Source organism: Dendrobates tinctorius, unplaced genomic scaffold, assembly GCF_039654945.1.
Source record: "Dendrobates tinctorius isolate UK_male_01 unplaced genomic scaffold, ASM3965494v1 ptg000205l, whole genome shotgun sequence".
Lineage (NCBI taxonomy): Eukaryota > Metazoa > Chordata > Amphibia > Anura > Dendrobatidae > Dendrobates > Dendrobates tinctorius.
The window spans coordinates 2540372-2568245 of NW_027361872.1; the positions used below are offsets into that span (position 1 = coordinate 2540372).

Genomic DNA, 27874 nt, shown 5'->3' on the forward strand with positions numbered 1-27874 from the left:
CAATAACGACCTTCATCAGTGTACTGCAACCAGTAATGGTGTGTTCAAGATGTTAAAAGGCTATTGTGGCCCGAAAGTATCTTGTAACTAAGGCTTGTAAATGGTGGACTGTGCGAATAATACATCCGGTTGTATATCATGGAACATTGCAGTAAATCGTTGTGTCCTGCACGTGTGGGAATCTCCTAGGACGTGGTGTCCACCACACCCTTTCATGTTTATTTCTGCAGCCTCCTTACCCTAATATACTATAGTATGTGTAAAGGTGATAGGTCCTCTTTAACTTTCTGAATATCTCGCAGTACAAACAGTTATCTGTTCTGCAGGAAAAGCTTTTACCAATATCTAGGGTAAGCGGCTGTGAGCGTGTATTAAGTATTTCATCACTACCTACATGACTGAAAATATAGTTTGTTCCGTCGTAAGCATTTCAATTAGGTCTTTATGCTCATCGCCTGGGATTTCATCAAGGACACACTCACAGTTTATTGTATCTGTCACAGTCTGGCCACTTTCCATCGTCTGAGTGTGTGCCCTCTATCTAGTCTCTCTGCAAGGGAAGCGCTGTCTTCAGTAGTGTCATCTGTACAGTTATATATTACATTGTGGCGGCATCATTCATGGCCATAATTAAATGCATATTCCAGGAACAAGAAAAACAAAAATCTTTCTTCCAATTCCACTGTGTTTCAAGTGCTCTTCTAATGAGCCATAGGCCACCTATGGTTACTCTACTGGAAGCTGAATCTTTGAATGGTGCTGCTTCACAAGTATATTATCAGGAGACACCTTAAGAAAAGGTTGATCTTTTACAATGCTTAAAATAGAACAAAAAAGAAAACCGTACCAAGAGCTGTGGACCGGACTACAATAGATGGGATATGTGCCACCTAGTGTTAGTGGCCCTTAGCTGTGTGTGTCATGGCTGACACGTGTTAGTCCACAACTCTTCTCTTGCTATGCTGCATGCTCCATCCCATAATGTCCTAAGCACGGTCATCTACTTTCTTTGTCGGCCCCTTCTGCACAGACCGCAGACTGAAAGCTTAAATGTGTTACAGCAGAACTTGTGCTGAGCTTTATAGCTTTACTGATGCCACAGCTCTGCTGCTCACCAGAACTGTCATTCAAAGAGGAGATCGAGCGTGGCTAGAATCCAGGAAGAAAGGAGACTGCATAGCTCTGAGCTACTCAGGAGACATCTTAAGAATAAAGCGACACGGTGGAGTAAGATGCATCTAGTTCAGTAAGAGGTTGACGACTCTTCATGAATTAGGCACAACATATCATTGGATTCTGCCTCTGTGCACCTTGCCAGATATGTTATTCCAGTCAGGTACTGGAGTACATATTTGGCGTACGGTTTGGCACTAATATCGCATAACTTTTGGAAATGTTCTCAATTGGTTTTCACCCTGCCCCACCCATACTTTGCCCACTTTAATGTTTCTGACCAGGAAACACCAAAAGCCACAGCATTTTTGCTCAATTTCAGATTGCGCAACAATTTTAGCAAATTTTCCAAGTATTTTACGCCTGAATCTGGGCAAAATGCATTGTTAGGGGCATATTGATTTTTACTGAAATGTGTGATGCCACAATAAGGATTTTGTCTTATTGATTAGTTAGTCCATCAATGTCTGATCGGGCAGCACATTCACCAGACCTCCACTATTGTGTTGAGCCAAGGCAGTCGGCACCCTTTCACTGCAAATGCTTAGTCAAGATGGCGTTATTGTACTTTACCTGTGGGGGCAGCATCTGATCGCCTAATCTCCCCCTCCCTTTAAAAAATAAAATAAATAATATCATGTAATGTAAGGCACAATTTATTATAAATAAAATGATTTTCGGGAATTGGTCTAATTGCCTTCCTGATTCCGTCTGCAGTTCATGTTAGAGTAATTGGTCCCTGACCAGAGCCGGGATCATATGATGACTGTTTGTAATTGGGAAGGGATGTTGATTAATATGGTCTTTGCGGCTATTTTCGTCAGTCGTTCAATTCCCTGTGGGCTGTATATTTATTTTGAGTTTTTATCTGTGAAAATACTAAACTTATTAACCTTTTTCTCCTATTTGAGTGGAGGTCTGTTTCATTTTTTGGCATCCACTCGTTGTCATATTGGGTCATACTGATGAAGTATTGATGAACCGCAATAAAGAACAGTGTAGATATTTTTCCTGCTGTCCTGTAAGATTGTTTAATTCCCATTTACATGCAAAATTAGAGCGGAGTAAATAAAAAATTGTTTTTGGCTCAGTTTTCTTAAATTGTGAAATCCATTTGAGGCCCCTTTAAGGTATTTTGAAGGGCATGATACCTGCCTTTGGGGCCGACCATTTGCAGATTACAGGCTGCTGTATATTGCTGCCTAGAGGAGATCAGCGGAGAGGTTTTATTGCTTTTATATTCGATTTAGTCCTTCTATTTGTTGTTGTGTCCCCTCACTTTCTATAGACCATTATCTATGATTGGATCTTTCCCAGAACTGCAGTTAATGATTGGGATGTTCTTCACCTGCTGTAACAAGCGGCTCTTTAAAGAGTGCGACCTCAATCGTTCTCAGCGAGTGAATGTTTGCTGACCCGGAGGATGGATGTGCGCTTAGGAACCTTGATTACTGTAGAAATTCTTTTGTAACCTTGGCCAGATCTGTGCCTTGCCTCAATTCTGTCTCTGAGCTCCTTGGCCAGTTCCTTTGACCTCATGATTCTCATTTGGTCTGACATGCACTGTGAGCTGTGAGGTCTTATATAGACAGGTGTGTGCCTTTACAAATCAAGTCCTATCAGTTTAGTTAAACACAGCTGGACTCCAATGAAGGGGTAGAACCATCTCAAGGAGGATCACAAGGAAATGGACAGCATGTGACTTAAATATGAGTGTCTGAGCAAAGGGTCTGAATACTTATGACCTTGTGATATTTTGGTTTTTCTTAATAAATTTGCAAAAATTTCTACATTTTCTGTTTTTATTCAGTCAAGATGGGGTGTAGAGTGTGCATTAATGAGAAAAGAAATGAACTTTTTTGAATTTACCAAGTGGCAGCAATGAAAGAGAGTGAAAAATTTAATGGGGTCTGAATACTTTCCATACACACTGTAGCCCTGGAGGGGAAAGTATGTTGTAAAGTGCGTCTTATCATGAACCCACTCCTTTCTCTTCAAAACTCTGTATCCATATAGCATGTCTCACTTAGGCCAAACATTGCGTTTTACAACACATTTATTTTTACTGTGAATTTTTAAAAAATTGTGTTTATTTTAACTGCGTTTTTGGAAAAACACTGCAAAACACACACAGTCTATTGCATGAACATGCAAAGATTTCACATGCATTGTTGTAGTACATTTTTTTTTTCTTTTTAACCATTAGAAGAAGAGGGATTGGAAGGAAAAAAGAAATTTAAAGGGAAGGTGCCGTGTTTTTTCATAATTTAATGTAAAAAAGAAAATAGTATAAAAAGATATTGTCCCCTAAGCTTGACTCAGTGGTGTGTATGGATTTTTTTTTCTGTAGTAATGCAGCCACAGGGGGCTGCCATCTTACCTCTCTGGCTGCTGAACGACACTTTCCATGCTCATTTAAGTCAGTCCCTGGGCATAAGAGACAATAGTCGGCTGCCGACCCTATCTCTTTCATTGTAGCTGCATCAGGAGTGAACTGGGCACGCCTCTGTGGGCAGCTCAATTCACAGCGTAGGTGTGGCCAGGCGCCATCTTATTAGAGCTCAGTGCTTTTCTTTTAGCTTCATTTACACTCTATTGCAAGCCCTGGATGCTGCACTGTTCCAGCATAACAGGGCTTGGAGGAACCAGGACGAGCTCCTGGACACCAAGCTGCTCTTTTCGAATCCAAAACACACGGCCAGCTGCTGCCCCTGCTCTTGCAAAACATAGGAGGAGCTGCTCCCTGCTGTTTCAAAACACTTGGCAATCTGCTGGACATCTAATCCTCTCCTGTGTGATACTGACTGCTGAGCCGTGTATCTAATCCTCTCCTGTGTGATACTGTCTGCTGATCCGTGTATCTAATCCTATTCTGTATGATACTGTCTGCTGAGTCATGTATCTAATCCTCTCCTGTGTGATACTGACTGCTGAGCCGTGTATCTCATCCTCTCCTGTGTGATACTGACTGCTGAGCCGTGTATCTAATCCTCTCCTGTGTGATACTGTGTGCTGAGCCGTGTATCTAATCCTATCCTGTGTGATACTGACTGCTGAGCCGTGTATCTAATCCTCTCCTGTGTGATACTGTCTGCTGAGCCATGCATCTAATCCTATCCTGTGTGATACTGTCTGCTGAGCCGTGTATCTAAACCTCTCCTGTGTGATACTGTCTGCTGAGCCGTGTATCTAATCCTATCCTGTGTGATAGTGACTGCTGAGCCGTGTGTCTAATCCTGTCCTGTGTGATACTGTCTGCTGAGCTGTGTGTCTAATCCTATCCTGTGTGATACTGACTGCTGAGCCATGTATCTAATCCTATCCCGTGTGATACTGACTGCTGAGCCGTGTATCTCATCCTCTCCTGTGTGATACTGTCTGCTGATCCGTGTATCTAATCCTATTCTGTATGATACTGTCTGCTGAGTCATGTATCTAATCCTCTCCTGTGTGATACTGACTGCTGAGCCGTGTATCTCATCCTCTCCTGTGTGATACTGACTGCTGAGCCGTGTATCTAATCCTCTCCTGTGTGATACTGTGTGCTGAGCCGTGTATCTAATCCTATCCTGTGTGATACTGACTGCTGAGCCGTGTATCTAATCCTCTCCTGTGTGATACTGTCTGCTGAGCCGTGCATCTAATCCTATCCTGTGTGATACTGTCTGCTGAGCCGTGTATCTAAACCTCTCCTGTGTGATACTGTCTGCTGAGCCGTGTATCTAATCCTATCCTGTGTGATAGTGACTGCTGAGCCGTGTGTCTAATCCTGTCCTGTGTGATACTGTCTGCTGAGCTGTGTGTCTAATCCTATCCTCTGTGATACTGACTGCTGAGCCATGTATCTAATCCTATCCCGTGTGATACTGACTGCTGAGCCGTGTATCTAATCCTATCCTGTGTGATACTGTCTGCTGAGCCATGTATCTAATCATATCCTGTGTGATACTGACTGCTGAGCCGTGCATCTAATCCTATCCTGTGTGATATTGTCTGCTGAGCCGTGTATCTAATCCTATCCTGTGTGATACTGACTGCTGAGCCATGTGTCTAATCTTCTGTGTTCTACTGACTGCTGAGCCGTGTATCTAATCCTATCCTGTGTGATACTGACTGCTGAGCCGTGTATCTAATCCTATCCCGTGTGATACTGCTCTCCTGAAATACTCTGTGCTGCTGTCACCATGCTCCTCCACCATATATCTCCCTCTGTGCCCCCCCATAGACCAGCACACTTGTCTCCTGAAATACTCTGTGCTGCTGTCACCCTGCTCCTCACCATATATCTCCCTCTGTGCCACCGATAGGCCAGTACACTGCTCTCCTGAAATACTCTGTGCTGCTGTCACCCTGCTCCTCCACCATATATCTCCCTCTGTGCCCCCCATAGACCAGTACACTGCTCTCCTGAAATACTCTGTGCTGCTGTCACCCTGTTCCTCCACCATATATCTCCCTCTGTGCCACCCATAGGCCAGTACACTGCTCTCCTGAAATACTCTGTGCTGCTGTCACCCTGCTCCTCCACCATATATCTCCCTCTGTGCCCCCCATAGACCAGTACACTGCTCTCCTGAAATACTCTGTGCTGCTGTCACCCTGCTCCTCCGCCATATATCTCCCCCATAGACCAGCACACTGCTCTCCTGAAGTACTCTGTGCTGCTGTCACCCTGCTCCTCCACCATATATCTCCCTCTGTGCCCCCCATAGACCAGTACACTGCTCTCCTGAAATACTCTGTGCTGCTGTCACCCTACTCCCAGAATCCTTGCTGCCTGCCATCCTCGGTGACCGAAGACCCCATTCCTCTTCTCAGATCCCGTCCTGGCGATGTGTGAAAGCGAGGCGACAGGGGCCTGATATATGGTGGAAGGAGCAGGGCGACAGCAGCACAGAGTATTTCAGGAGAGCAGTGTGCTGGTCTATGGGGTGCGCCCTGTTCGGTGCCAGGGATTGTACATAGAGCGCTGTCTTTTATACACATGGATGGACCGTCTTCTTGTCTGCTCCACAGAAATCCAGGACACATTTCTGCTGATTGATGACCTGTCCTGATCCAGACTTTGCATGCAAAGACAGTCAGTATAACTTTGCAGGCCCCATCAAAATGGCTGCTCACTGTGTTCCTAGATGTCATCCTCTCTTTTCTCTTAGCAAACACCCAGAAGGGGAGGAGAGGAGTGACACCACACCCATGTCAGCAGATTCCGCCCATAATTACTGCAGTGCAGTAATGTGAGCTAGTTGTACACCAGGTTTTTGTGCCAAATTTCAGTAGCTGCTCCCCGTAGTGTTAACAAGTGGAAATGCCAAACTTTTTAAAATTATTTTTCATATTTTACAAAATTAAAAACATGATAATATTTTTTAAGAAAATGTAAACATTAATTCTTCACATTTTTCAATTGCTGAAAAAAAAATTTTGGATGGCACCTTCCCTTTAAAGAAAAAAAAAGATTTATATGGCTACTTACTAGTGATTAGAGTTGATCGTCTTTTTCGAAATTCGATTCCGATTACAAAATCGGCGGCGAATATTGCAAAAACAGCCTAACGTCATTGGAGTCAATGGGAGTTGAAATGAACAAATATGTTCGGAGTCGATCGTCAAACAAAAATTCAGCGCAAATAGGGTACCAATGTGGCAAATTCTAATTTGGCGACCGATTCTGAACATATTCGCTCAACTCTACTAGTGATGAGCGAGCATGCTCGGGTGCTAAAAGAGTGTCTTCAGTGTTCTCAAATAATATGTTCGAGTCCCCACGCCTGCATGTCTTCCGGCTGTTCGACAGCCGCAGCACATTCAGGGATTGCCTAACAAACAGGCAATCCCTACATGTGTTGAGGCTGTTGAACAGCCATGAGACATGCAACCGTGGGGTCTCCAACATATTATTCCAGCTCGAACATGCTGAAGTCACTCGGTTAGCGCTCGAGCGTCCGAACACGTGCACTCATCACTGCTCCTTACTCCTGGATCCTCTTTTATTAATGTGTTTTTTTGGATTTTTTTTTTTTCCTCCCCTGAATGTCAGCTGATTGGATGTGATTCATCCAGTGCTGTCACTTTCTGCTTGGAGAGTGGCCGATCTACGTTAGTGTTTGGACACGGAGCGATGTAACTTCTCTCCATATAGAAGCCTGGCTTCATATCGTTCATTCTCTCACCCATCCTGGCAGCGATCCAAAGGTTTATTGTGCCCATCAGAGCGCCACCGTGACCCGACAGTTGCCAATGTAGCCTTATTCTGTAATATTTTAATACATGAAGTAGATAGATGTGAAATATACCTGCGGCAGAATAGGATTCTACATGGAGATGAGCCCGTCGGCCATGACAGATGCAGAATCCCTGTGTGTTTATCTGTTTGCAGTCTTTTGAGTCAGTGAAGCATTGGATATCTAATAAAAAAAATTACTCTCTGTGAAATACTACATCTTTTTTTTAATACAAGGTTTTACTTTTATGATTGCTTATTAATAATGAAATCGAAAAATAATTTCCAGAATTCAATGTAGATTAAAAATAAATAAATAAATAAATAAAATCCTAAGTCCTTGGAAGTGTGTAAAGTGCTACGGGCTCTGTGATGTGAATGAGAAAGCCGCCTCTACGTTGTGACACCGACATTCGGGATTTCTTCTCCTCTTCGCAATGTTTGAATGTTCCTTTTTATTAAGTGATTATTACGTAGGTTAGATTAATTGTTGTGGAGAAGAGATAAGAGATTTCCTATTGCCGGACTGTTTTTAATTCTTTGGAAGTAGAGATGTAATTCCATATTCAATGTGTTAATCATGAATGTGCAGCATGTGTATGTACGCTCTCGGTCCAGGAAGACGTGCACGTGTTCGCCAGTTATAGAAATCTGATCCATGCTTTGTATTTGCGTTCCGAGATTAGGACGCCTTCTATATGTTCCCATACAGTCTGGAAAGGAAAGAGCTTGAACGGTCCTTTTATTATGTGGAAATGGATTTATGGATTATGAAGCCGAGAGTGGAGTAGTTGTATGTAACAAAGCAGAGATCCAACCGTTCAAGGCTGTTTTTTTTCTTTTTCTTTTTTACACTGTGTTGAAGGCTCAGGGTATACGTGCCCACAGTCAGGAATTGCTGTGGGTTTGATGCTCTGCATTTATGCAGCGTCCAGATGTTACAGCATAGTGGATGGGATTTCTAGAAATCCCATGTCCACTATCAGACTCTGTGCACCTGTGGATCACCTGCAAACACTGACATACGGGCGCGTCTTTCCTGACCGCAGCAAGTCAATTTCTCGTCTCCGCAAGAGAAATTACATCAATAGAATATTGGATGCAGTAAATCTGCACGGTTCAGTGATCACATGTGGATTTACCTTTGTTCCATAGAAGGCCGCTCTTTGGACGCAGCGATCATACGCTGCCAGTTCCGAATCATGGACACCCGGTCTCAATCTTCAGGACACTTCCTGTAACTACAGGGTTATTGGAGACCCACCATACACCAACCTTGGCTGTGTGCACATGTTGAGTATTTGTAGCAGATTTTTATGCAGCAAAACCCAGAGTGATAAGAAAACACTGTGTAATATATGCTCGTTTTTATGTGAGCATTTAAAGGTATCAACCACTGAGGACTCTCAAATCTAAATATTTCTGAGCTGAACTTTATTCATTTTCAACAAGGAGATCATTAAAACACAGATACGGCTTGCAAAACTCCCTGTTATAGCAGTCAGTACACACAGTTTTTTTCAGACAGATTACCCATGGAACGCCCCCACTGTGTGTGTGTGTGTATGTATATATATATATATATATATATATATATATATATATATATATATATATTACAGACCAAAAGTTTGGACACACCTTCTCATTCAAAGAGTTTTCTTTATTTTCATGACTATGAAAATTGTAGATTCACTCTGAAGGCATCAAAACTATGAATTAACACATGTGGAATTATTATATAATTAACAAAAAAGAAAACGCTTTGATTGAGGTGTGTCCAAACTTTTGGTCTGTACTATATATATATATATATATATATATATATATATATATATATATATATATAGTACAGACCAAAAGTTTGGACACACCTCAATCAAAGCGTTTTCTTAAGTTATATATATATTACTTACACACACACACACACACACACACACACACACACACACACACACACACACGTACACATATACACACACACACACAGTGGGGGCGTTCCATGGGTAATCTGTCTGAAAAAACTTTGTGTACTGACTGCTATAACAGGGAGTTTTGCAAGCCGTATCTGTTTTAACGATCTCCTTGTTGAAAATGAATAAAGTTCAGCTCAGAAATATTTAGATTTGAGAGTCCTCAGTGGTTGATACCTTTAAATGCTCACATAAAAAACGAGCATATATTACACAGTGTTTCCTTCACTCTGGGTTTTGCTGCATAAAAATCTGCTGCAAATACTCAACATGTGCACACAGCCAAGGTTGGTGTATGGTGGGTCTCCAATAACCCTGTAGTTACAGGAAGTGTCCTGAAGATTGAGATCGGGTGCCCATGATTCGGAACTGGCAGCGTATGATCGCTGCGTCCAAAGAGCGGCCTTCTATGGAACAAAGGTAAATCCACATGTATATGTGTGCATGTATATGTGTATATAATATATAGCACACACACCCTGCTGTGTACTTGTGTACTCTGTTATATGAATACATTCATGGCTCGTTCCCCTTCCAAGCCATTCTATCTCACTGTTAGTGAGGTGGTAGCAGGGGATAATCGTTAATGTCAGGGCTGGTGTTCTGATGCTTTGTGCATTGCTTCTATTCACTCTATCAGTGTCCTATACAAGAGGTTGTGCTGATGCTTTGTGAGACCACATTGGTTGGTGTGAGAGGGATATAGGTGGAGTTACAAGTCTGTGCTCACTGCTGGCTTGCATCTCAGCTTAAGGGCTGATGGGAAGTGTCAGAAGGGAGCAGACGATTCTGAAGAGGAAGTGATGGCTCTGACAACTGAGCTGATGACGGCACCGGAAGCAGCAAGGCATAAAACAGACAGCATGATACTTGGCAGGAAAGCATCTTTAGGGGCATTAACCTTAAGGTACTGTCACACTTAGCGATGCACCAGCAATCCCGACCAGCGATATGACGCGGTCAGGATCGCTGGTGCATCGCTAAGGGGTCGCTAGTGAGCTGCCACACAGGCAGATCTCACCAGCGACATAGCAGGGTTCGGGGGGTCGCTACTTACCTGTCAGACGAGGCGATCCTGACGTCCTCCCGCCCGCGTCCACGCGTCGCTCGTTGGCACCACAGGAAGCTGACGACGAGAAAAGGCCCAGGCCGTTCTCGCACGATCAGCGATAACCAGCGGGGCAGCCGGTCGGAGGTAAGTATCAGACATAGCGATATTGCTAGCAATATCACTATAACGTCACAAAAACCAGTGATGTTACAGCGATATTGCTAGCGATATCGCTTAGTGTGACAGGCCCTTTAGGTTTTTAAGGCAAAACCAATAATGGAGTCAGGCTAGTGGACAACCACTTTAAATATCAAGACACTAATTAGAGGTGATATTGTCCCCATGATGTTTGCCTACCCAATGGTTAATCTCTTTTAGAGAATTTTGCAATTCTTAGATATCCTATACCCTCTCTCCCTTTTTGTTCCCTTTGTGTTTGATATTGTATCTTTAGTCGCACAGTAAATATTTCAGAGACCTTCATTTTAATTTCTTATTCTAGTAATTGCAAAGTCCCGCAATTTCTCCAAACTACAAACAATTTAGATAAATGGTAATGCCGTGTGTGTAAATTGTATAATAATGCGTTTTACCTAAGGAGAAATGTAAATTCTGAGAAACCGTGTATGAAGGCAAAAGTCTATGCAAACTTATACAACTCTTCATGTTACTTGTTTCCAGATGATGATTTAGGATTCCGACAAACTTTTGTTTAGGAGAATAAAGGGAATATTAATGCTGCATGATCTTACATAATCAATGCCTGTAACAGCACAACGTTGTTTTTTTTTTTTTTTCTGGAACTGTTAGAAAAAGATTCCTTAATGAGTAAAATTCTAAAATACATGGAAAAACAAGCAACTTTTGTAGTTTATCTCTTATTAAAAAAATAAATCCTTTTTTTAGAACAGAAGTATTTTTAATTCTATAGTTTACAGCTTGTTGCCTGGGTTACCAGCTACCCCGCAGTCTCGGAGTGGCTGGTTACCTAGGAAACTAGCGTGTCCATCCTGCAGGAAATCCATTTAGAGCCTGTAAGTGCCACTTTGAATCTGTCTGGATCCAACTAGCTTCACTTTGCACCCATTACACTTCTCCAATGCTGCAGAGTCAAATCTGCCTGTGCAAGCCGCATGGAAAAGTGCATGACCATGCCAATGGCCTAAACCGTCAATATTCAGAAGTGTGCCACCCCACTACAAGCAGGAAGTGGGGAGGCAGAAGTGCGGCGTGCTCTTAGGGTACCGTTACACCTAGCGATGCATCAGCGATCCCGACTAGCGATATGACGCGGTCAGGATCGCTGGTGCATCGCTAAGTGGTCGCTAGTGAGCTGCCTCACAGCCAAGATCTCACCAGCGACATCGCTGGGGTCGGGGGTCGCTACTTACCTGTCAGACGCGGCGATCCTGACGTCTCCCGCCCGCGTCCATGCGTCGCTCGTCGGCGCCACAGGAAGCGCCTGATGAGAAATGATCCAGGACCTTCTCGCGCGACCAGCGATAATCAGCGGGGGAGCCGGTCGGAGGTAAGTATCACATGTAGCGATATCGCTAGCAATATCGCCGCTATGTCACAAAATCGGTGACTTTACAGCGATATTGCTAGCGATATCGCAGTGTGTAACGGGGGCTTTAAAGAAAGAAATTAGGCTAACCTTTCAATCTCCTAATTCTGTGTGCCTCAAGAGATTAGCCTTGTCCTTGTGCTCTTCACTGTCATGTCTGTGGATATACACTGACGAGTAAAATGTTTTGAACTTTTGACTTTTAGGCTCCATATCTCACCGTACACTACTGCTTCCAACGTGAGACTGCCATCATTTTATAGGCAATCATTTTGGGTAGTACGTAAATTTTTCTTTTATATGATTAGTTATGCAGATCCTTGTCTTATCACTGCATTGTGTTACGGTTTTGTTCCTGGTGGTGGAATAATCTTTTTCTTCCTATGTACTACAAATTACAACCTATTCTCACATTCCCTAATAGCTCCATGTGTTATTGGGTTGATTCCCAAGCGAAAGGTCACTGGTTCGAATTGAAGAGCAACCATGAAGATTTCCCAAGAACAGAAAAACTGCATCATCCAGCTCATCAGTAGCGGACTGTCGGCCAGCGTTGGAATCTTGATCAGGATCGATGGTGGTCTCAGTACTGAGCTGTATTCGAGTATCCTTCAAGTCGAGTTACTTCGTCTTGCAGAATGCTCGAATACTATGGGAATGAAAAGGACGACAGTGTTCCAGTAGGTCAACGACCTGAAGAATACGTCGAGATTGGCGAAGAAATTGTTCAATGACAATGGAGTATAGGTGCTGGATTTGCCCCACAGTCCCCTCAGACCTGAACCCAATCGAACACTTGTGGGTAGAGTTGAAGAAAAAGCTGTATACGTACCCGAGTGAGGCGACCTGTATGCACCAACTTTGGGAACGTGTAGAAGAGACCAGGGATCAGATTTCGGTCAGTGCTGAAAGCAAAAGGTGGATTTACAAAATACTAACAAAATAATTTAAAAAAATTTAATTTAGATTTTTAGTAGCAAAACAATAAACAGATGCAGTGACAAGAATCTGCAATAAGTAATCATATGCTAAATAATTACAATTCAAATTTATGTATGAGATATCCAAGATGATTGTCTATAACATGATGGCAGTCTCACATTGGAAGCAGTAGTGAATGGTGAGATATGGAGCCTGAAAGTCAGAAGTTCAAAACATTGTTACCGTTTTGCTCGTTAGTGTATTTAACTTGGTTATAGCAAGGGCTATATTTTGCCTGCCATATCAGCAGTCTGACCAAGGACTGTTAAGCTTCGCCCCTTTGATAGGACTTCGGCCAGCCACCTGCCACTCATGGAAACTGTCACCAGTAGGGTATTCAATCAGTTCTCTGCAGGATTTCTAGTGAGCTGATTGCTACAGTATCCTGTAGAAAATGCTGCAGACTACAGTCAGATGGAGAGGGCCGTATTATTGGTCCGCGTGCAGTCCGACAAAACATCGGAGATCGCATGCTGAGCAATGTTAGTCCATGGGGCTGATCACTTTGCGCTTTAGAATGTTGATGTATGAGAACTAGTGATGAACTACCGTGCTTGGATAAGGTGTTATCTGACCATTCTTGGTTGCTAACCGTGGGGACTCGAACATATTTTTTGAGCACTCCGAGCACGTTCAAGCATTGCTATTGAAAACTGATGGGGCACGGATTTCACACTGGTGTAAAATGCAGACACACAGATTTTATATGGATGAAAATTTAGTTTTGAATAAAGATATATACGCTCATGTGAATTTAGAATGACAGGTTACTAAATTATTAATTCATGTGTAGATTTGTGTCTTTTTGAATGAAATAATATGATAACTACTAGTGGCAGCCAGGTCACAAGTGTCCAGTATTTGCTCTTTAATTCCCGATTCTCCCCTGAGTTTTCTGTTTATTTTATTTTTTTTTTAAATTCGCCATACTGTTCCACAGATATGGGCCCTTTTGTTTTGCGATCACTTTTATTGTCTTTATCAAGGGGGTGAGGCTCACAAGATCCTCGGGGGCGTGTCTTTAGGTTGCTCTGCATAATTACCGTGAGCCACACCTCCATTTAAAAATAAAATAATGACAACTTACACATTTGCACTAAATAAAAATGCCCATATCTCTAACCATACGGCAGATATGAAGAAACAGAAACCAGACTACTCGGCCCTGTGTGCTGATTTGCCACATTGCCATGCCACCATGCTGTAACTTTTCAAGAACTTTTTTGTGAGCAACATTCAAGAATATTTGTAATTTTTATCTTTTATTTTCATAAAACTTTTAATATATATTTTTTTCCTTTTATTACTAAATAGTGGTTTCCCTTAAGCTTTTTTTTTTTGTGTTTTGATGTATTTCTGTCAGTGTCGACCAGAGTGCAGCTAGAACTCCTTGTCACAGCGAGCCTCTGCCGCAGGCACAGAAACACGGGAACAAAGTCCAGCTTTTATTATCCATGATTTAGAAAGTGCCAGCAGACCTTTATGGTCTTTTCTTTCATGTGGCACCACAGGGTTTTGTACTAGATCAGCAGACGCTCACCAGTTGTCACACCTGCCAAGGTGACTTCTCTGTAACACTAGCTTTTATCATATCATATAAATGGACCAGGATTAGAGTGGAAGCGACATATGGGTGTAGGGTTGCAGATTTACAATCGCATTATACATTAAAACTTTGCTAAAGCAATATTTGAGGGTGTATTATTATTATTATGTATGTGTATGTGTGTATACAGTGGGGCAAAAAAGTATTTAGTCAGTCAGCAATAGTGCAAGTTCCACCACTTAAAAAGATGAGAGGCGTCTGTAATTTACATCATAGGTAGACCTCAACTATGGGAGACAAACTGAGAAAAAAAATCCAGAAAATCACATTGTCTGTTTTTTTTTCCATTTTATTTGCATATTATGGTGGAAAATAAGTATTTGGTCAGAAACAAAATTTTATCTCAATACTTTGTGATATATCCTTTGTTGGCAATGACAGAGGTCAAACGTTTTCTGTAAGTCTTCACAAGGTTGCCACACACTGTTGTTGGTATGTTGGCCCATTCCTCCATGCAGATCTCCTCTAGAGCAGTGATGTTTTTGGCTTTTCGCTTGGCAACACGGACTTTCAACTCCCTCCAAAGGTTTTCTATAGGGTTGAGATCTGGAGACTGGCTAGGCCACTCCAGGACCTTGAAATGCTTCTTACAAAGCCACTCCTTCGTTGCCCTGGCGGTGTGCTTTGGATCATTGTCATGTTGAAAGACCCAACCACGTTTCATCTTCAATGCCCTTGCTGATGGAAGGAGGTTTGCACTCAAAATCTCACGATACATGGACCCATTCATTCTTTCATGTACCCGGATCAGTCGTCCTGGCCCCTTTGCAGAGAAACAGCCCCAAAGCATGATGTTTCCACCACCATGCTTTACAGTAGGTATGGTGTTTGATGGATGCAACTCAGTATTCTTTTTCCTCCAAACACGACAAGTTGTGTTTCTACCAAACAGTTCCAGTTTGGTTTCATCAGACCATAGGACATTCTCCCAAAACTCCTCTGGATCATCCAAATGCTCTCTAGCAAACTTCAGATGGGCCCGGACATGTACAGGCTTAAGCAGTGGGACACGTCTGGCACTGCAGGATCTGAGTCCATGGTGGCGTAGTGTGTTACTTATGGTAGGCCTTGTTACATTGGTCCCAGCTCTCTGCAGTTCATTCACTAGGTCCCCCCGCGTGGTTCTGGGATTTTTGCTCACCGTTCTTGTGATCATTCTGACCCCACGGGGTGGGATTTTGCGTGGAGCACCAGATCGAGGGAGATTATCAGTGGTCTTGTATGTCTTCCATTTTCTAATTATTGCTCCCACAGTTGATTTCTTCACTCCAAGCTGGTTGGCTATTGCAGATTCAGTCTTCCCAGCCTGGTGCAGGGCTACAATTTTGTTTCTGGTGTCCTTTGACAGCTCTTTGGTCTTCACCATAGTGGAGTTTGGAGTCAGACTGTTTGAGGGTGTGCACAGGTGTCTTTTTATACTGATAACAAGTTTAAACAGGTGCCATTACTACAGGTAATGAGTGGAGGAAAGAGGAGACTCTTAAAGAAGAAGTTACAGGTCTGTGAGAGCCAGAAATCTTGATTGCTTGTTTCTGACCAAATACTTATTTTCCACCATAATATGCAAATAAAATGAAAAAAAAAAACAGACAATGTGATTTTCTGGATTTTTTTTTCTCAGTTTGTCTCCCATAGTTGAGGTCTACCTATGATGTAAATTACAGACGCCTCTCATCATTTTAAGTGGTGGAACTTGCACTATTGCTGACTGACTAAATACTTTTTTGCCCCACTGTGTATATATATATATATATATTTATGTATATTTGTATGTTCTTGATCATTCTAAAACCGTCAATGACCATATGAAACACCAAACTTGACAAAAACGCTGCATATTTAAACCTTTTAAAAATGTCATATAGACTTTAAGTAACATGTGGTTGCAGCTTTGTCAGCCAGAAAGAAAATACCAATAATAACGCAGCACATGGCCACACAAGGAGCAATGCAAGAGTGATGAGTGCAGCGATGATGTAGCACCCCGCTATTTGTTATTGGTAGTGCATTTCCCCCTTTTTTGTCGATAACGCAGCTCATCGCTGCAGAATGCCGTGTGTGAATCCATCCTTATACAGGACTGGCGCATTGGATAAATTCAGTAGTTATAAAGATGGACATCATGGCTGCTCTCGCATCGGAATGGAGTTTTTTTTAAATTGCTCTAAGTACTGTTTTATGCAGCCGTAGCTTTAGCTTATTCTGACGACATTTTTTTTCCTTCTAGGTGGAAAATCATGAATTTCTCGTGAAACCTTCTTTTGATCCCAACTTGACCGAATTAAGAGAAAAGATGGATGAGCTTGAGAAAAACATGCAGTCTACTCTTAACAGTGCAGCTAGAGAGCTTGGTGAGTGTGGTCCTCTTAAGCCAAAGGGGTTCGTCACACTCTTATGCAAAAGATCTGGTACTGCACCAATACCTTTTAACTTGATATAGGTCCTATTGTGTTAAATGTATTTTTTTTATAAATTATTTTGAATAATCCAAATCTCTCTTTTTATGAAAGGGCAAAATTGGTGCTCCAAAGAATACCCGCCCATATGCTGCCCCATATGGTGCTCCATAGAATACCCCCCATATGCTGCCCCATATGGTGCTCCATAGAATATCCCCCATATGCTGCCCCATATGGTGCTCCATAGAATACCCCCCATTTGCTGCCCCCATAAGGTGCTCCATAGAATACGCCCCCCATATGCTGCCCCATATGGTGCTCCATAGAATACCCCCCATATGCTGCTGCTGCCGCTGCAGATTAAAAAGAAAAAATTAAATACTCGCCTTTCTGTCGCTGGGGGCCAGGTTCCGGTGTCACCGCTGGCTCAGGACCCCGGCACTGGCGATACCGCTGTGTCTGCCGGGTCCCTCTGTCAGTGACGTTCAGGCAGAGGGCGCGCACTGACTACGTCATCGCGCCCTCTGCCTGAACATCAGACAGAGGACGGAAGACAGCAGAGCAGCGCGCAGCGATGGAGCGAGGACAGGTGAATATAGCATATACTTACCCCCTCCTGGTGCGATCTCTGCAGCCCCTTGTCTCGGTCTCAGGCTCCTTCCTTCAGCGGTCACGTGGTACCGCTCATTAAAGTAATGAATATGCACATATTGATGACTTTAATGAGCGATACCACGTGACCGCTGCAGGAAGGAGCCTGAGATCGGGAGAAGGGGCTGCAGAGACCGCGCCAGGAGGGGGTAAGTATGATCGGACACCCCCGCTCCCCCTCCCCCGCTGACCCTCTGGTATATGACTCGAGTAAGTCGAGAGGGGGGGACTTTCAGCCCAAACAAATGGGCTGAAAATCTTGGCTTATACACGAGTGTGAGTGTCAGTGTGTGTATGTGTGTATGTATGTATGTATGTATGTATATATATATATATGTGTGTGTATGTAATATATATATACATATATACTTGCTGAAGAGCCCGGCGTTGCCTGGGCATAGTAACCAACTGTGGTTAGTTATAACAAATTATAATGATTATATTGCACATAAAACCATTTCACATCATATATTCAACACTACAGGTTTGCAACACAAATTAACTAAACGATTACCCAAGTATCCTCTCCTGTGTGATACTTTCTGCTGAGCTGTGTATCTAATCCTATCGTATGTTACTGACTGCTCAGCCGTGTATCTAATCCTATCCTGTGTGATACTGACTGCTGAGCAGTGTATCTAATTTTCTCCTGTGTGATACTGACTGCTGAGCCGTGTATCTAATCCTATCCTGTGTGATAGACTGCTGAGCCGTGTATCTAATCCTCTCCTGTGTGATACTGACTGCTGAGCTGTGCATCTAATCCTATCCTGTGTGATAATGATTGCTCAGCCGTGTATCTAATCCTCTCCTGTGTGATACTGACTGCTGATCCGTGTATCTAATCCTATCCTGTGTGTTACTGACTGCTCAGCCGTGTATCTAATCCTATCCTGTGTGATACAGACTGCTGAGCCGTGTATCTGATCCTATTCTGTGTGATACTGACTGCTGAGCTGTGTATCTAATCCTATCCTGTGTGATACAGACTGCTGAGCTGTGTATCTAATCCTATCCTGTGTGATACAGACTGCTGAGCTGTGTATCTAATCCTATTCTGTGTGATACTGTCTGCTGAGCAGTGTATCTAATAGACGATAACACCATAGAAATGATAAGAATAATAGGCCTCAGTTACCACAACTGTCTACAAAGAAAACTGTTGCTGATAGCAACCAATCACAGCTCATTTTTCATCTTTTAAACAGCTCTGGGACAGCGTGGCGAGTTTTGAGTGGTGACTTTGTGTTTCGACTTTTATGTGGCGAGGTTGGTGTATGTGTGGTGAAATGTGTGCTGAGGGTGGTATATGTGTTGAAGCACATGGTAGTGTGTGTGTTCATATCCCCGTGTGTGGTGAGTATCCCATGTCAGGGCCCCACCTTAGCAACTGTACGGTATATACTCTTTGGCGCCATCGCTCTCATTCTTTAAGTCCCCCTTGTTCACATCTGGCAGCTGTCAATTTACCTCCAACACTTTTCCTTTCACTTTTTCCCCATTATGTAGATAGGGGTAAAATTGGTGAATTGGAACACGTGGGGTTAAAATTTCACCTCACAACATAACCTATGACGCTCTCGGGGTCCAGACGTGTGACTGTGCAAAATTTTGTGGCTGTAGCTGCGACGGTGCAGATGCCAATACATACACTTTTCCCCATTATGTAGATAGGGGCAAAATTGTTTGGTGAATTGGAATGCACGGCATTAAAATTTTGCCTCACAACACAGCCTATGACGCTCTTGGGGTCCAGACGTGTGACTGTGCCAAATTTTGTGGCTCTCGAACCAGCAACAAAATTATCCAGAGTAATGCTCTTATAACAATCAAATAGAAAACCTAAGATCCTACTCTATGTTGAAGTTCAGATAAAAAAACCAGAGCATTTAAATGGTAAAACGTCATTTCTTTTATTGAATCAAATATCAAAATTTAAAAGGCATTCATGTTCACAAAATTAGTGCAAGAAAAAAAGGGACAAACGACTCCCATTAGAATATGTTTTTTGCTGCATTGTATTGGACCCCCGAGGAAGCTGGGCGAAACGTGCACGTCGGGGTAGAGGGAAGTGTCTCCCACGGGACTTACACTAACGCTGCTAGGATCCAGGTAATGGCCTCCGTAGCTTCAGTATCAATTGGATATTATGTATATTCTCTTGTATAGATCACAGTGGGCAGTAACTTTCATTGATATATGATATGACCTACATAACTATCAGGATAGCTGAGGTTGGGCTTGTTTTCAGCCTATGTTACAACAGCTGTGTAGTGAGTGCACCTTGCATGTTTCAATCAAGACAGCAGATATTTTATTATGGGCCTCTACCAGCGTATATAAATTGATCTAAAGAGTTTGTCTTATATTGTTATGATCATTAGCTATGGGGTCCAATACAATGCAGCAAAAAACATATTCTAATGAAAATTTTGTGGCTGTAGCTGCGACGGTGCGGATGCCAATACATACACTTTTCCCCATTATGTAGATAGGGGCAAAATTGTTTGGTGAATTGGAGCGCGCGAGGTTAAAATTTCGCCTCACAACATAGCCTGTGACACTCTCGGGGTCCAGAGGTGTGACTGCCAAATTTTGTGGCTGTAGCTGCGACAGTGCGGATGCCAATCCTGGACACGCACACACGCACACACACACACACACACACACACACACACACACACACACACACACACACACACACACACACACACACACACACACACACACACACACATTGAGCCTTAGATAGATAGATAGATAGATAGAGATAGAGATATATATATATATATATATATATATATCTATCTACCTCTCGGCTTATACTTGGGTCATATATCAGGGGGTCAGTGGGGGAGGGGGAGCGGGGGTGTCAGAGATTATACTCAGATTCCCTGGTGCGGTCTCTGCAGCCCCCCTGCTTCTCCCGTGCTCTCGGTGCCCCAGCTCTTCCTGCCTTCAGCAATCAGGTGGTACCGCTCATTAAAGTCATGAATATGCACCACAATATGATAAAACACTCCGGGATCGCCTTTGCTGGAGTCAAAGGTCACGTGCGTTCAGCGTGAAACTCAGGCGCAGAGCGGGGGTTCGTGTATAACTGACACTGGGTCAGGTTTATTAAAGGTGAAAGCAAAGCATAAAAGAAATAAAACAAATCCTTGCCTGTCCGGCACTAACTAAACAAAGTACAACCTAACTACCAACTGGCGGGCTTCTCCCGTCCAGCCAAACCACAGTTGCAGTGGGCACTGCTTCCACTCACGTGTGTGTCTCTCACACAGACAAGGCTCTCTGTGTTCCCAGGCTGAGACACTCACACAACCACCTTGCATCCTTTTATATCCACCTCCCATTATTCATTAGCAAGCAGGTGCGATACTGACCAGACTAGGCCACATAGGAAAGGAATCTTGGCGAGATATACCTGCCCTCATCCACTATTCCCACATGATTCTCACATATCCCCCCCCTCTGCTCAGACCACTCCGGTCGAGCAATGACACCCGCCAAACAGTGCACTCGGGACAGGGCATCTGCATTCCCCATCTGTACCCCTGGGCGGTGCTCCACCGTAAAAGTGTAGGCCTGCAGGGCAAGGAACCACCGGGTCACCCGGCTATTCCGTTCCTTGTTCAAGTGCATCCACTTGAGAGGGGCATGGTCCGTGATCAGCCTGAACTTTCGGCCCACCAGGTAATATTTGAGGGCCTCTAGAGCCCACTTAATGGCTAGGCACTCTTTTTCCACGACTGCATACCTTTGCTCGTGTTTATTCAGCTTCCTGCTGAGATAGAGGACTGGGTGTTCCACTCCGTCCCTCACTTGTGAGAGTACGGGCCCGATACCGGTATCCGAGGCATCCGTTTGTACCACAAACTCGCTGCGGAAGTCCGGAGTCACCAGTACGGGCTGAGAGCAAAGTGCCCGTTTTAGGCTATGGAAGGCTTCTTCAGCCGCTAAACTCCATTTAATCATGACGGAGTCTTTCCCTTTTGTAAGATCCGTCAGGGGGGTAGCGATGGCTGCAAAATTGGGTATGAACCGGCGATAATAGCCGGCGATCCCCAGGAAGGCTTGCACCTGCTTCTTGTTGACAGGTTGTGGCCAGTCCTGAACCGCCTGAATCTTATCAACCTGGGGTTTAACAACACCCCTCCCAATTACATACCCCAAATACCGGGCTTCTTCTAGCTCGATGTGACATTTCCTGGGGTTCGCGGTTAGACCTGCCTCCCACAGGTCGTCAATCACAGCTTGTACTTTCGGGAGATGAGTCTCCCAGTCCAAGCTGTAAATGACAATGTCATCCAAATAGGCCGAAGCGTACCGCCTATGTGGCCTCAGGACTCGATCCATCAGTCTCTGGAAGGTCGCCGGTGCCCCGTGCAGTCCAAACGGCATATACACATACTGAAATAGACCTTCTGGGGTAGCAAATGCCGTCTTTTCTCTGGCAGCCTCCGCCAGAGGGATCTGCCAATACCCCTTTGTTAGATCTAGGGTCGTAATATACCGGGCTTTTCCTAACAGATCTATTAACTCGTCGACCCGGGGCATAGGGTAGGCATCAAATTTTGAGACCGCATTCAGATTCCTGAAGTCATTGCAGAACCGGATGGTGCCGTCCGGTTTAGGAATTAGCACAATCGGGCTGGACCAAGCACTGTGCGATTCCTCAATGACTCCTAACTCTAACATTGCCTTCACTTCTCGGGAAACGGCTTCACGGCGCGCTTCCGGGATTCGGTAGGGCTTTACGTGAACTGTGACACCAGGTTCCGTTACGATGTCATGTTTCATTAGCGTAGTCTGCCCGGGTTTTTCTGAGAAAAACTTTTGGTTGTGAAGTAAAAACTGCCTGACCTCAGTTTTTTGCCGCCTTTGATCACCTTTCTCAGCATCTGCTTCAGAGTTTTATTGAACCGTTCGACCAACCCGTCTGTTTGAGGGTGATGCACGGATGTGCGTAACGGTTCGGTTTGTAACAATCGGCAGAGCTCCTTCATTACCCTGGACATAAAGGGGGTCCCCTGGTCGGTGAGTATCTGTTTTGGTATACCGACCCGACTAAACACATGCACCAGTTCCTTGGCAATAGTCTTGGTGGCCGTGTTACGCAAAGGGATGGCCTCCGGGTAACGAGTGGCATAATCCAAGATGACCAGGATATGTTGGTGTCCACATGCAGACCGTGGAAGGGGCCCAACTAAATCCATCCCAATCCTCTCAAACGGGACTTCAATAATAGGTAGGGGTACCAAAGGGCTACAGAACCGGGGCTTAGGTGCAGAGGCTTGGCAGTCAGGACAAGACTCACAATATACACAGATATCGTGATGCATGCCTGGCCAAACAAAACAGTGTAATATCCTTTCGGTGGTTTTCTGGACTCCCAGGTGACCTCCCATCACATGTCCGTGGGCCAGGTCCAGCACCTGCCGCCAGTAGGGTTTTGGCACGACTAACAGTTGCACCGTATCTTCCCCCTTTTTCTCTATCTGATAGAGTAAATCATTCTCCAGAACCATGTAAGGATATGCCAGCCTAGAGCCAGGTTCTACGGGTACCCCATTTATCTCTTTTACATTTGTCCTAGCCTGAGAAAGGGTAGGATCCTTTATTTGCTCGCTTTGGAAGTCATCTTTCTGAACTTCTAAATCCGGCAAACGGGGAGGTGGACGGCTGTTAGCCTCCTCCTCTTCCCCGGTCTCCTCATTATCACCCGCCATGGCTGAAAACGGGAACTGCAGGTCATTTCCCGCAGACTCTTCCCCAGAGTCTTCCGGGGAGACCTCTTCCCGGGGTTCGGGACCCACACGCGCCCTGGGAGAAGAATCATGTACAGTACTACCCGAAGGCATCAACTGATTCTCCCACAATTGCCAGAAGTAGGGAAAATCCCGGCCCAGGATAACATCATGCAATAACGCCGGGACGAGTCCCACTTTATGTTGCACAGACCCATAGGAAGTAGTAATGCATATGACCGTGGTGAGGTACGAACAGGTGTCTCCATGCACACATGTTACAGAAAATTTGTCTGATGGTCCAGTCGGGGCTGACACCAGACTGGCCTTCACCAGAGTCACCACACTTCCCGAGTCTAACAATGCCACCACATTTTTGCCATCAACAGTTAAATCACACAAGTGTTTTTCCACATCCTTTTGACCGGCATTCACACTCACTACCCGTGCAACCATAGACATGCGGTTTTTAGAGTCTGTGACGTCGCACTGCATGGGATCAGTAGTGACCGGACAGTTCGCAGCAATATGTCCCATCTCTTGGCAGCGGAAACACCTAACGGGCCCCTTGCTTAGACCATAGTTCGTTACTCTCGGCCTCGCAGTGCGGGCAGTCCCGTTTTCCTCCCCCACTGTCTTAGGGATTTTTCCATCTCCCCTACTCCCTGGAACAGTCTTACCGGTTCCACGTGGAGATGATGAAGAACGAGGTGGGGTAGCGTCGTCTCGGAGTCCTTCCGCCACGGAGTAACGTTCAACCAGATCCACCAGTTGATCTGCCGTCGTAGGATTTCCATGGCTTACCCACTTCCTCAGGGCTGGCGGTAGAGCTCTCAGGTACTTGTCCATGACGACTCTCTGGATTATCTCTGGCGCTGTCAGCACCTCGGGTTGTAGCCACTTCTTCGTCACGTGGATCAGGTCGAACATCTGTGACCGCGGTGGTTTATCCGGCTGATAAGTCCATTGATGCACTCTCTGTGCACGGACAGCGGTCGTCACTCCCAGCCGGGCCAAGATTTCATCTTTCAATTTGTCAAAGTCCTGCGCAGCTTCAGGTTCCAAGTCATAATACGCCTTTTGGGCCTCCCCGGAAAGAAACGGGGCAATCAGGCCGGCCCATCGTGCCTTCGGCCATTTTTCTCGCACCGCCGTCCGTTCAAACGTGGTCAGGTATGCCTCGACGTCATCTTCGGTCATCATTTTCTGCCAGTACCGACTCACGTGAATCACTCTCGACACGGCTTCCAGGTTAACCTCAGGTAAGCTTGCCAAGCGCTGCGCCACCTGCTGGAGAAGCGAACGATCGGTAACTGTCATGTCCACCAACTCCTTCAGCTGGGCCATCATCACCCGATTAGCTTCTTGCTGGACGGCGGTGGACTGTACCAGCGCTTTCACCACGTCCTCCATGCTCATGCTTGCAACGTGATGCCCGCGTTCTCCACCACAATATGATAAAACACTCCGGGATCGCCTTTGCTGGGGTCAAAGGTCACATGCGTTCAGCGTGAAACTCAGGCGCAGAGCTGGGGTTCGTGTATAACTGACACTGGGTCAGGTTTATTAAAGGTGAAAGCAAAGCATAAAAGAAATAAAACATAAAACAAATCCTTGCCTTTCCGGCACTAACTAAACAAAGTACAACCTAACTACCAACTGGCGGGCTTCTCCCGTCCAGCCAAACCACAGTTGCAGTGGGCACTGCTTCCACTCACGTGTGTGTCTCTCACACAGACAGGCTGTCTGTGTTCCCAGGCTGAGACACTCACACAACCACCTTGCATCCTTTTATATCCACCTCCCATTATTCATTAGCAAGCAGGTGCGATACTGACCAGACTAGGCCACATAGGAAAGGAATCTTGGCGAGATATACCTGCCCTCATCCACTATTCCCACATGATTCTCACTATATATATATATATATATATATATATATATATATATATATATATATATATAATTATGTGGTGCAGTGACCACTATGTCCGCTAGGGGGAGCTGTGTGGGTGTCCCAGGACGGGCCTAGTCGTATCCATTGTGGTAATGGGTATAGGATGCTGAAGGATCATTATGTATCTCAAGGTGGGTGGCCTTGAGATGAAGGCTTGCTCATGTGCTGATCAGCAGAGCTGATCTGTCGTTCCAATGTGTCAGGGAGAAGCCTTCAGATGATTGATGAGACAGGCGGGATCAATCATCTACAAATCCACCCAGGGGTGTGTTTAAGAGTGTCATAATAAAGTATGTGTGTATGAATGCTTGAAGGACCTGTGATGAGGTCAGAGTCATGTGACCCGCTGGGCGTGGCTACGGACCATATAAGGTATCCAGAGTAGGTCACAAGAGAGCGCATGGATCTGATTGGGCCATGTGGAAGGTCCCGGCAGGCCTAGATGGAGGAAGGTGTGCTACCCTCCTAAAGACCACGTGCTGAGGCTGCTGACCCGGTGAAGCCTGTGGATATTGGCTGTATGTGAGGATGGATAAGCCTCCTGCGGTTGCTGAGGCTCCAGGACCGAGCCTGAAATCATGGACACTTATGCTTGCTTTCGCCTGAGCTAAAGGCTATTCCTTGTGTAATGTGCTGCTTTATGGGTTATGAAGCAATAAACCCTGCAAACTTTTAAAAGGAACGTGCCTCCTGATTGACTCCCGTTGCACCTGAGCGAGTCGAATCCCTACTATATATATATATATATATATATATATATATATATATATATATATATATATATATATATATACATACACTCACTTGCCACTTTATTAGGTACACCTGTCCAACTGTGTGTTAAGACTTAATTTCTAATCAGCCAATCACATGGCGGCAACTCAGTGCATTTAGGCATGTAGACATGGTCAAGACAATCTCCTGCAGTTCAAACCGAGCATCAGTATGGGGAAGAAAGGTGATTTGAGTGCCTTTGAACGTGGCATGATTGTTGGTGCCAGAAGGGCTGGTCTGAGTATTTCAGAAACTGCTGATCTACTGGGATTTTCACGCACAACCATCTCTAGGGTTTACAGAGAATGGTCCGAAAAAGAAAAAAAATCCAGTGAGCGGCAGTTCTGTGGCCGGAAATGCCTTGTTGATGCCAGAGGTCAGAGGAGAATGGGCAGACTGGTTCGAGCTGATAGAAAGGCAACAGTGACTCAAATTGCCACCCGTTACAACCAAGGTAGGCAGAAGAGCATCTCTGAACGCACAGTGCGTCGAACTTTGAGGCAGATGGGCTACAGCAGCAGAAGACCACACTGGGTACCACTCCTCTCAGCTAAGAACAGGAAACTGAGGCTATAATTTGCACAAGCTCATCGAAATTGGACAGTAGAAGATTGGAAAAACGTTGCCTGGTCTGATGAGTCTCGATTTCTGCTGCGACATTCGGATGGTAGGGTCAGAATTTGGCGTAAACAACATGAAAGCATGGATCCATCCTGCCTTGTATCAACGGTTCAGGCTGGTGGTGGTGGTGTCATGGTGTGGGGAATTTTTTCTGGGCACTCTTTGGGCCCCTTGGTACCAATTGAGCATCGTTGCAACGCCACAGCCTACCTGAGTATTGTTGCTGACCATGTCCATCCCTTTATGACCACAATGTACCCAACATCTGATGGCTACTTTCAGCAGGATAATGCGCCATGTCATAAAGCTCGAATCATCTCAGATTGGTTTCTTGAACATGACAATGAGTTCACTGTACTCAAATGGCCTCCTCAGTCACCAGATCTCAATCCAATAGAGCATCTTTGGGATGTGGTGGAACGGGAGATTCGCATCAGGGATGTGCAGCCGACAAATCTGCGCCAACTGTGTGATGCCATCATGTCAATATGGTCCAAAATCTCTGAGGAATGCTTCCAGCACCTTGTTGAATCTCTGCCACGAAGAATTGAGGCAGTTCTGAAGGCAAAAGGGGGTCCAACCCCTTACTAGCATGGTGTACCTAATAAAGTGGCCAGTGAGTGTATATAATATTGTCTGTCCCCAAACTTTTGGCGACGGCTTTGTGTATCTGAATTCTTGCAACTTTCAATTTCTTAAGTTGCGAACACTACTGTGTACATAGTAACATAGGTTGAAAAAAGACCACGGTCCATCAAGTTCAACCTTTGTCCACCAATTGTACCTTTTGTCACTAAATTATCTATAACCAACAATATTATATATGTACTGAGGAAATCCATTGGTGATTTTGTTAGTAAATAGGTCCCTGCTCGCTCTAGATTATTTTCTGCAGCAATGACGGGGCTCAGATATCTGGCAGTGTAGTTAAAGGACGGACTGTAAATGATCAGTAAATGATGGATTGGGCATGTACTCAGCATTACATCCATTGTCTGCTGATGTGCTTAATTGATGGGCTTGTAATGCCGTGGGTGTGGTGGGCCATCCGCCCCAACACGGCCCCTTCTGCTTTTTTCCCCTTTACTATAAATCTCCCCCCTCATACTTGGACTCTGACTTTACCCTTCAGCTCGTTCATTGTCAGC

The 27874-nt window shown here is 44.6% G+C and overlaps 1 protein-coding gene across 2 annotated transcripts in view; it reads left to right on the forward strand.

Annotated features, from left to right (window-relative positions):
• Window positions 1-27874, forward strand: part of MSH2 (mutS homolog 2) — a 194231-nt gene that overhangs the window by 70201 nt on the left and 96156 nt on the right. For both annotated transcript variants that reach the window (XM_073554007.1, XM_073554008.1), the window contains one exon: window positions 16802-16925. In XM_073554007.1, the coding sequence (XP_073410108.1) occupies window positions 16802-16925 (124 nt within the window). The remainder of the gene's footprint in view (window positions 1-16801; window positions 16926-27874) is intronic.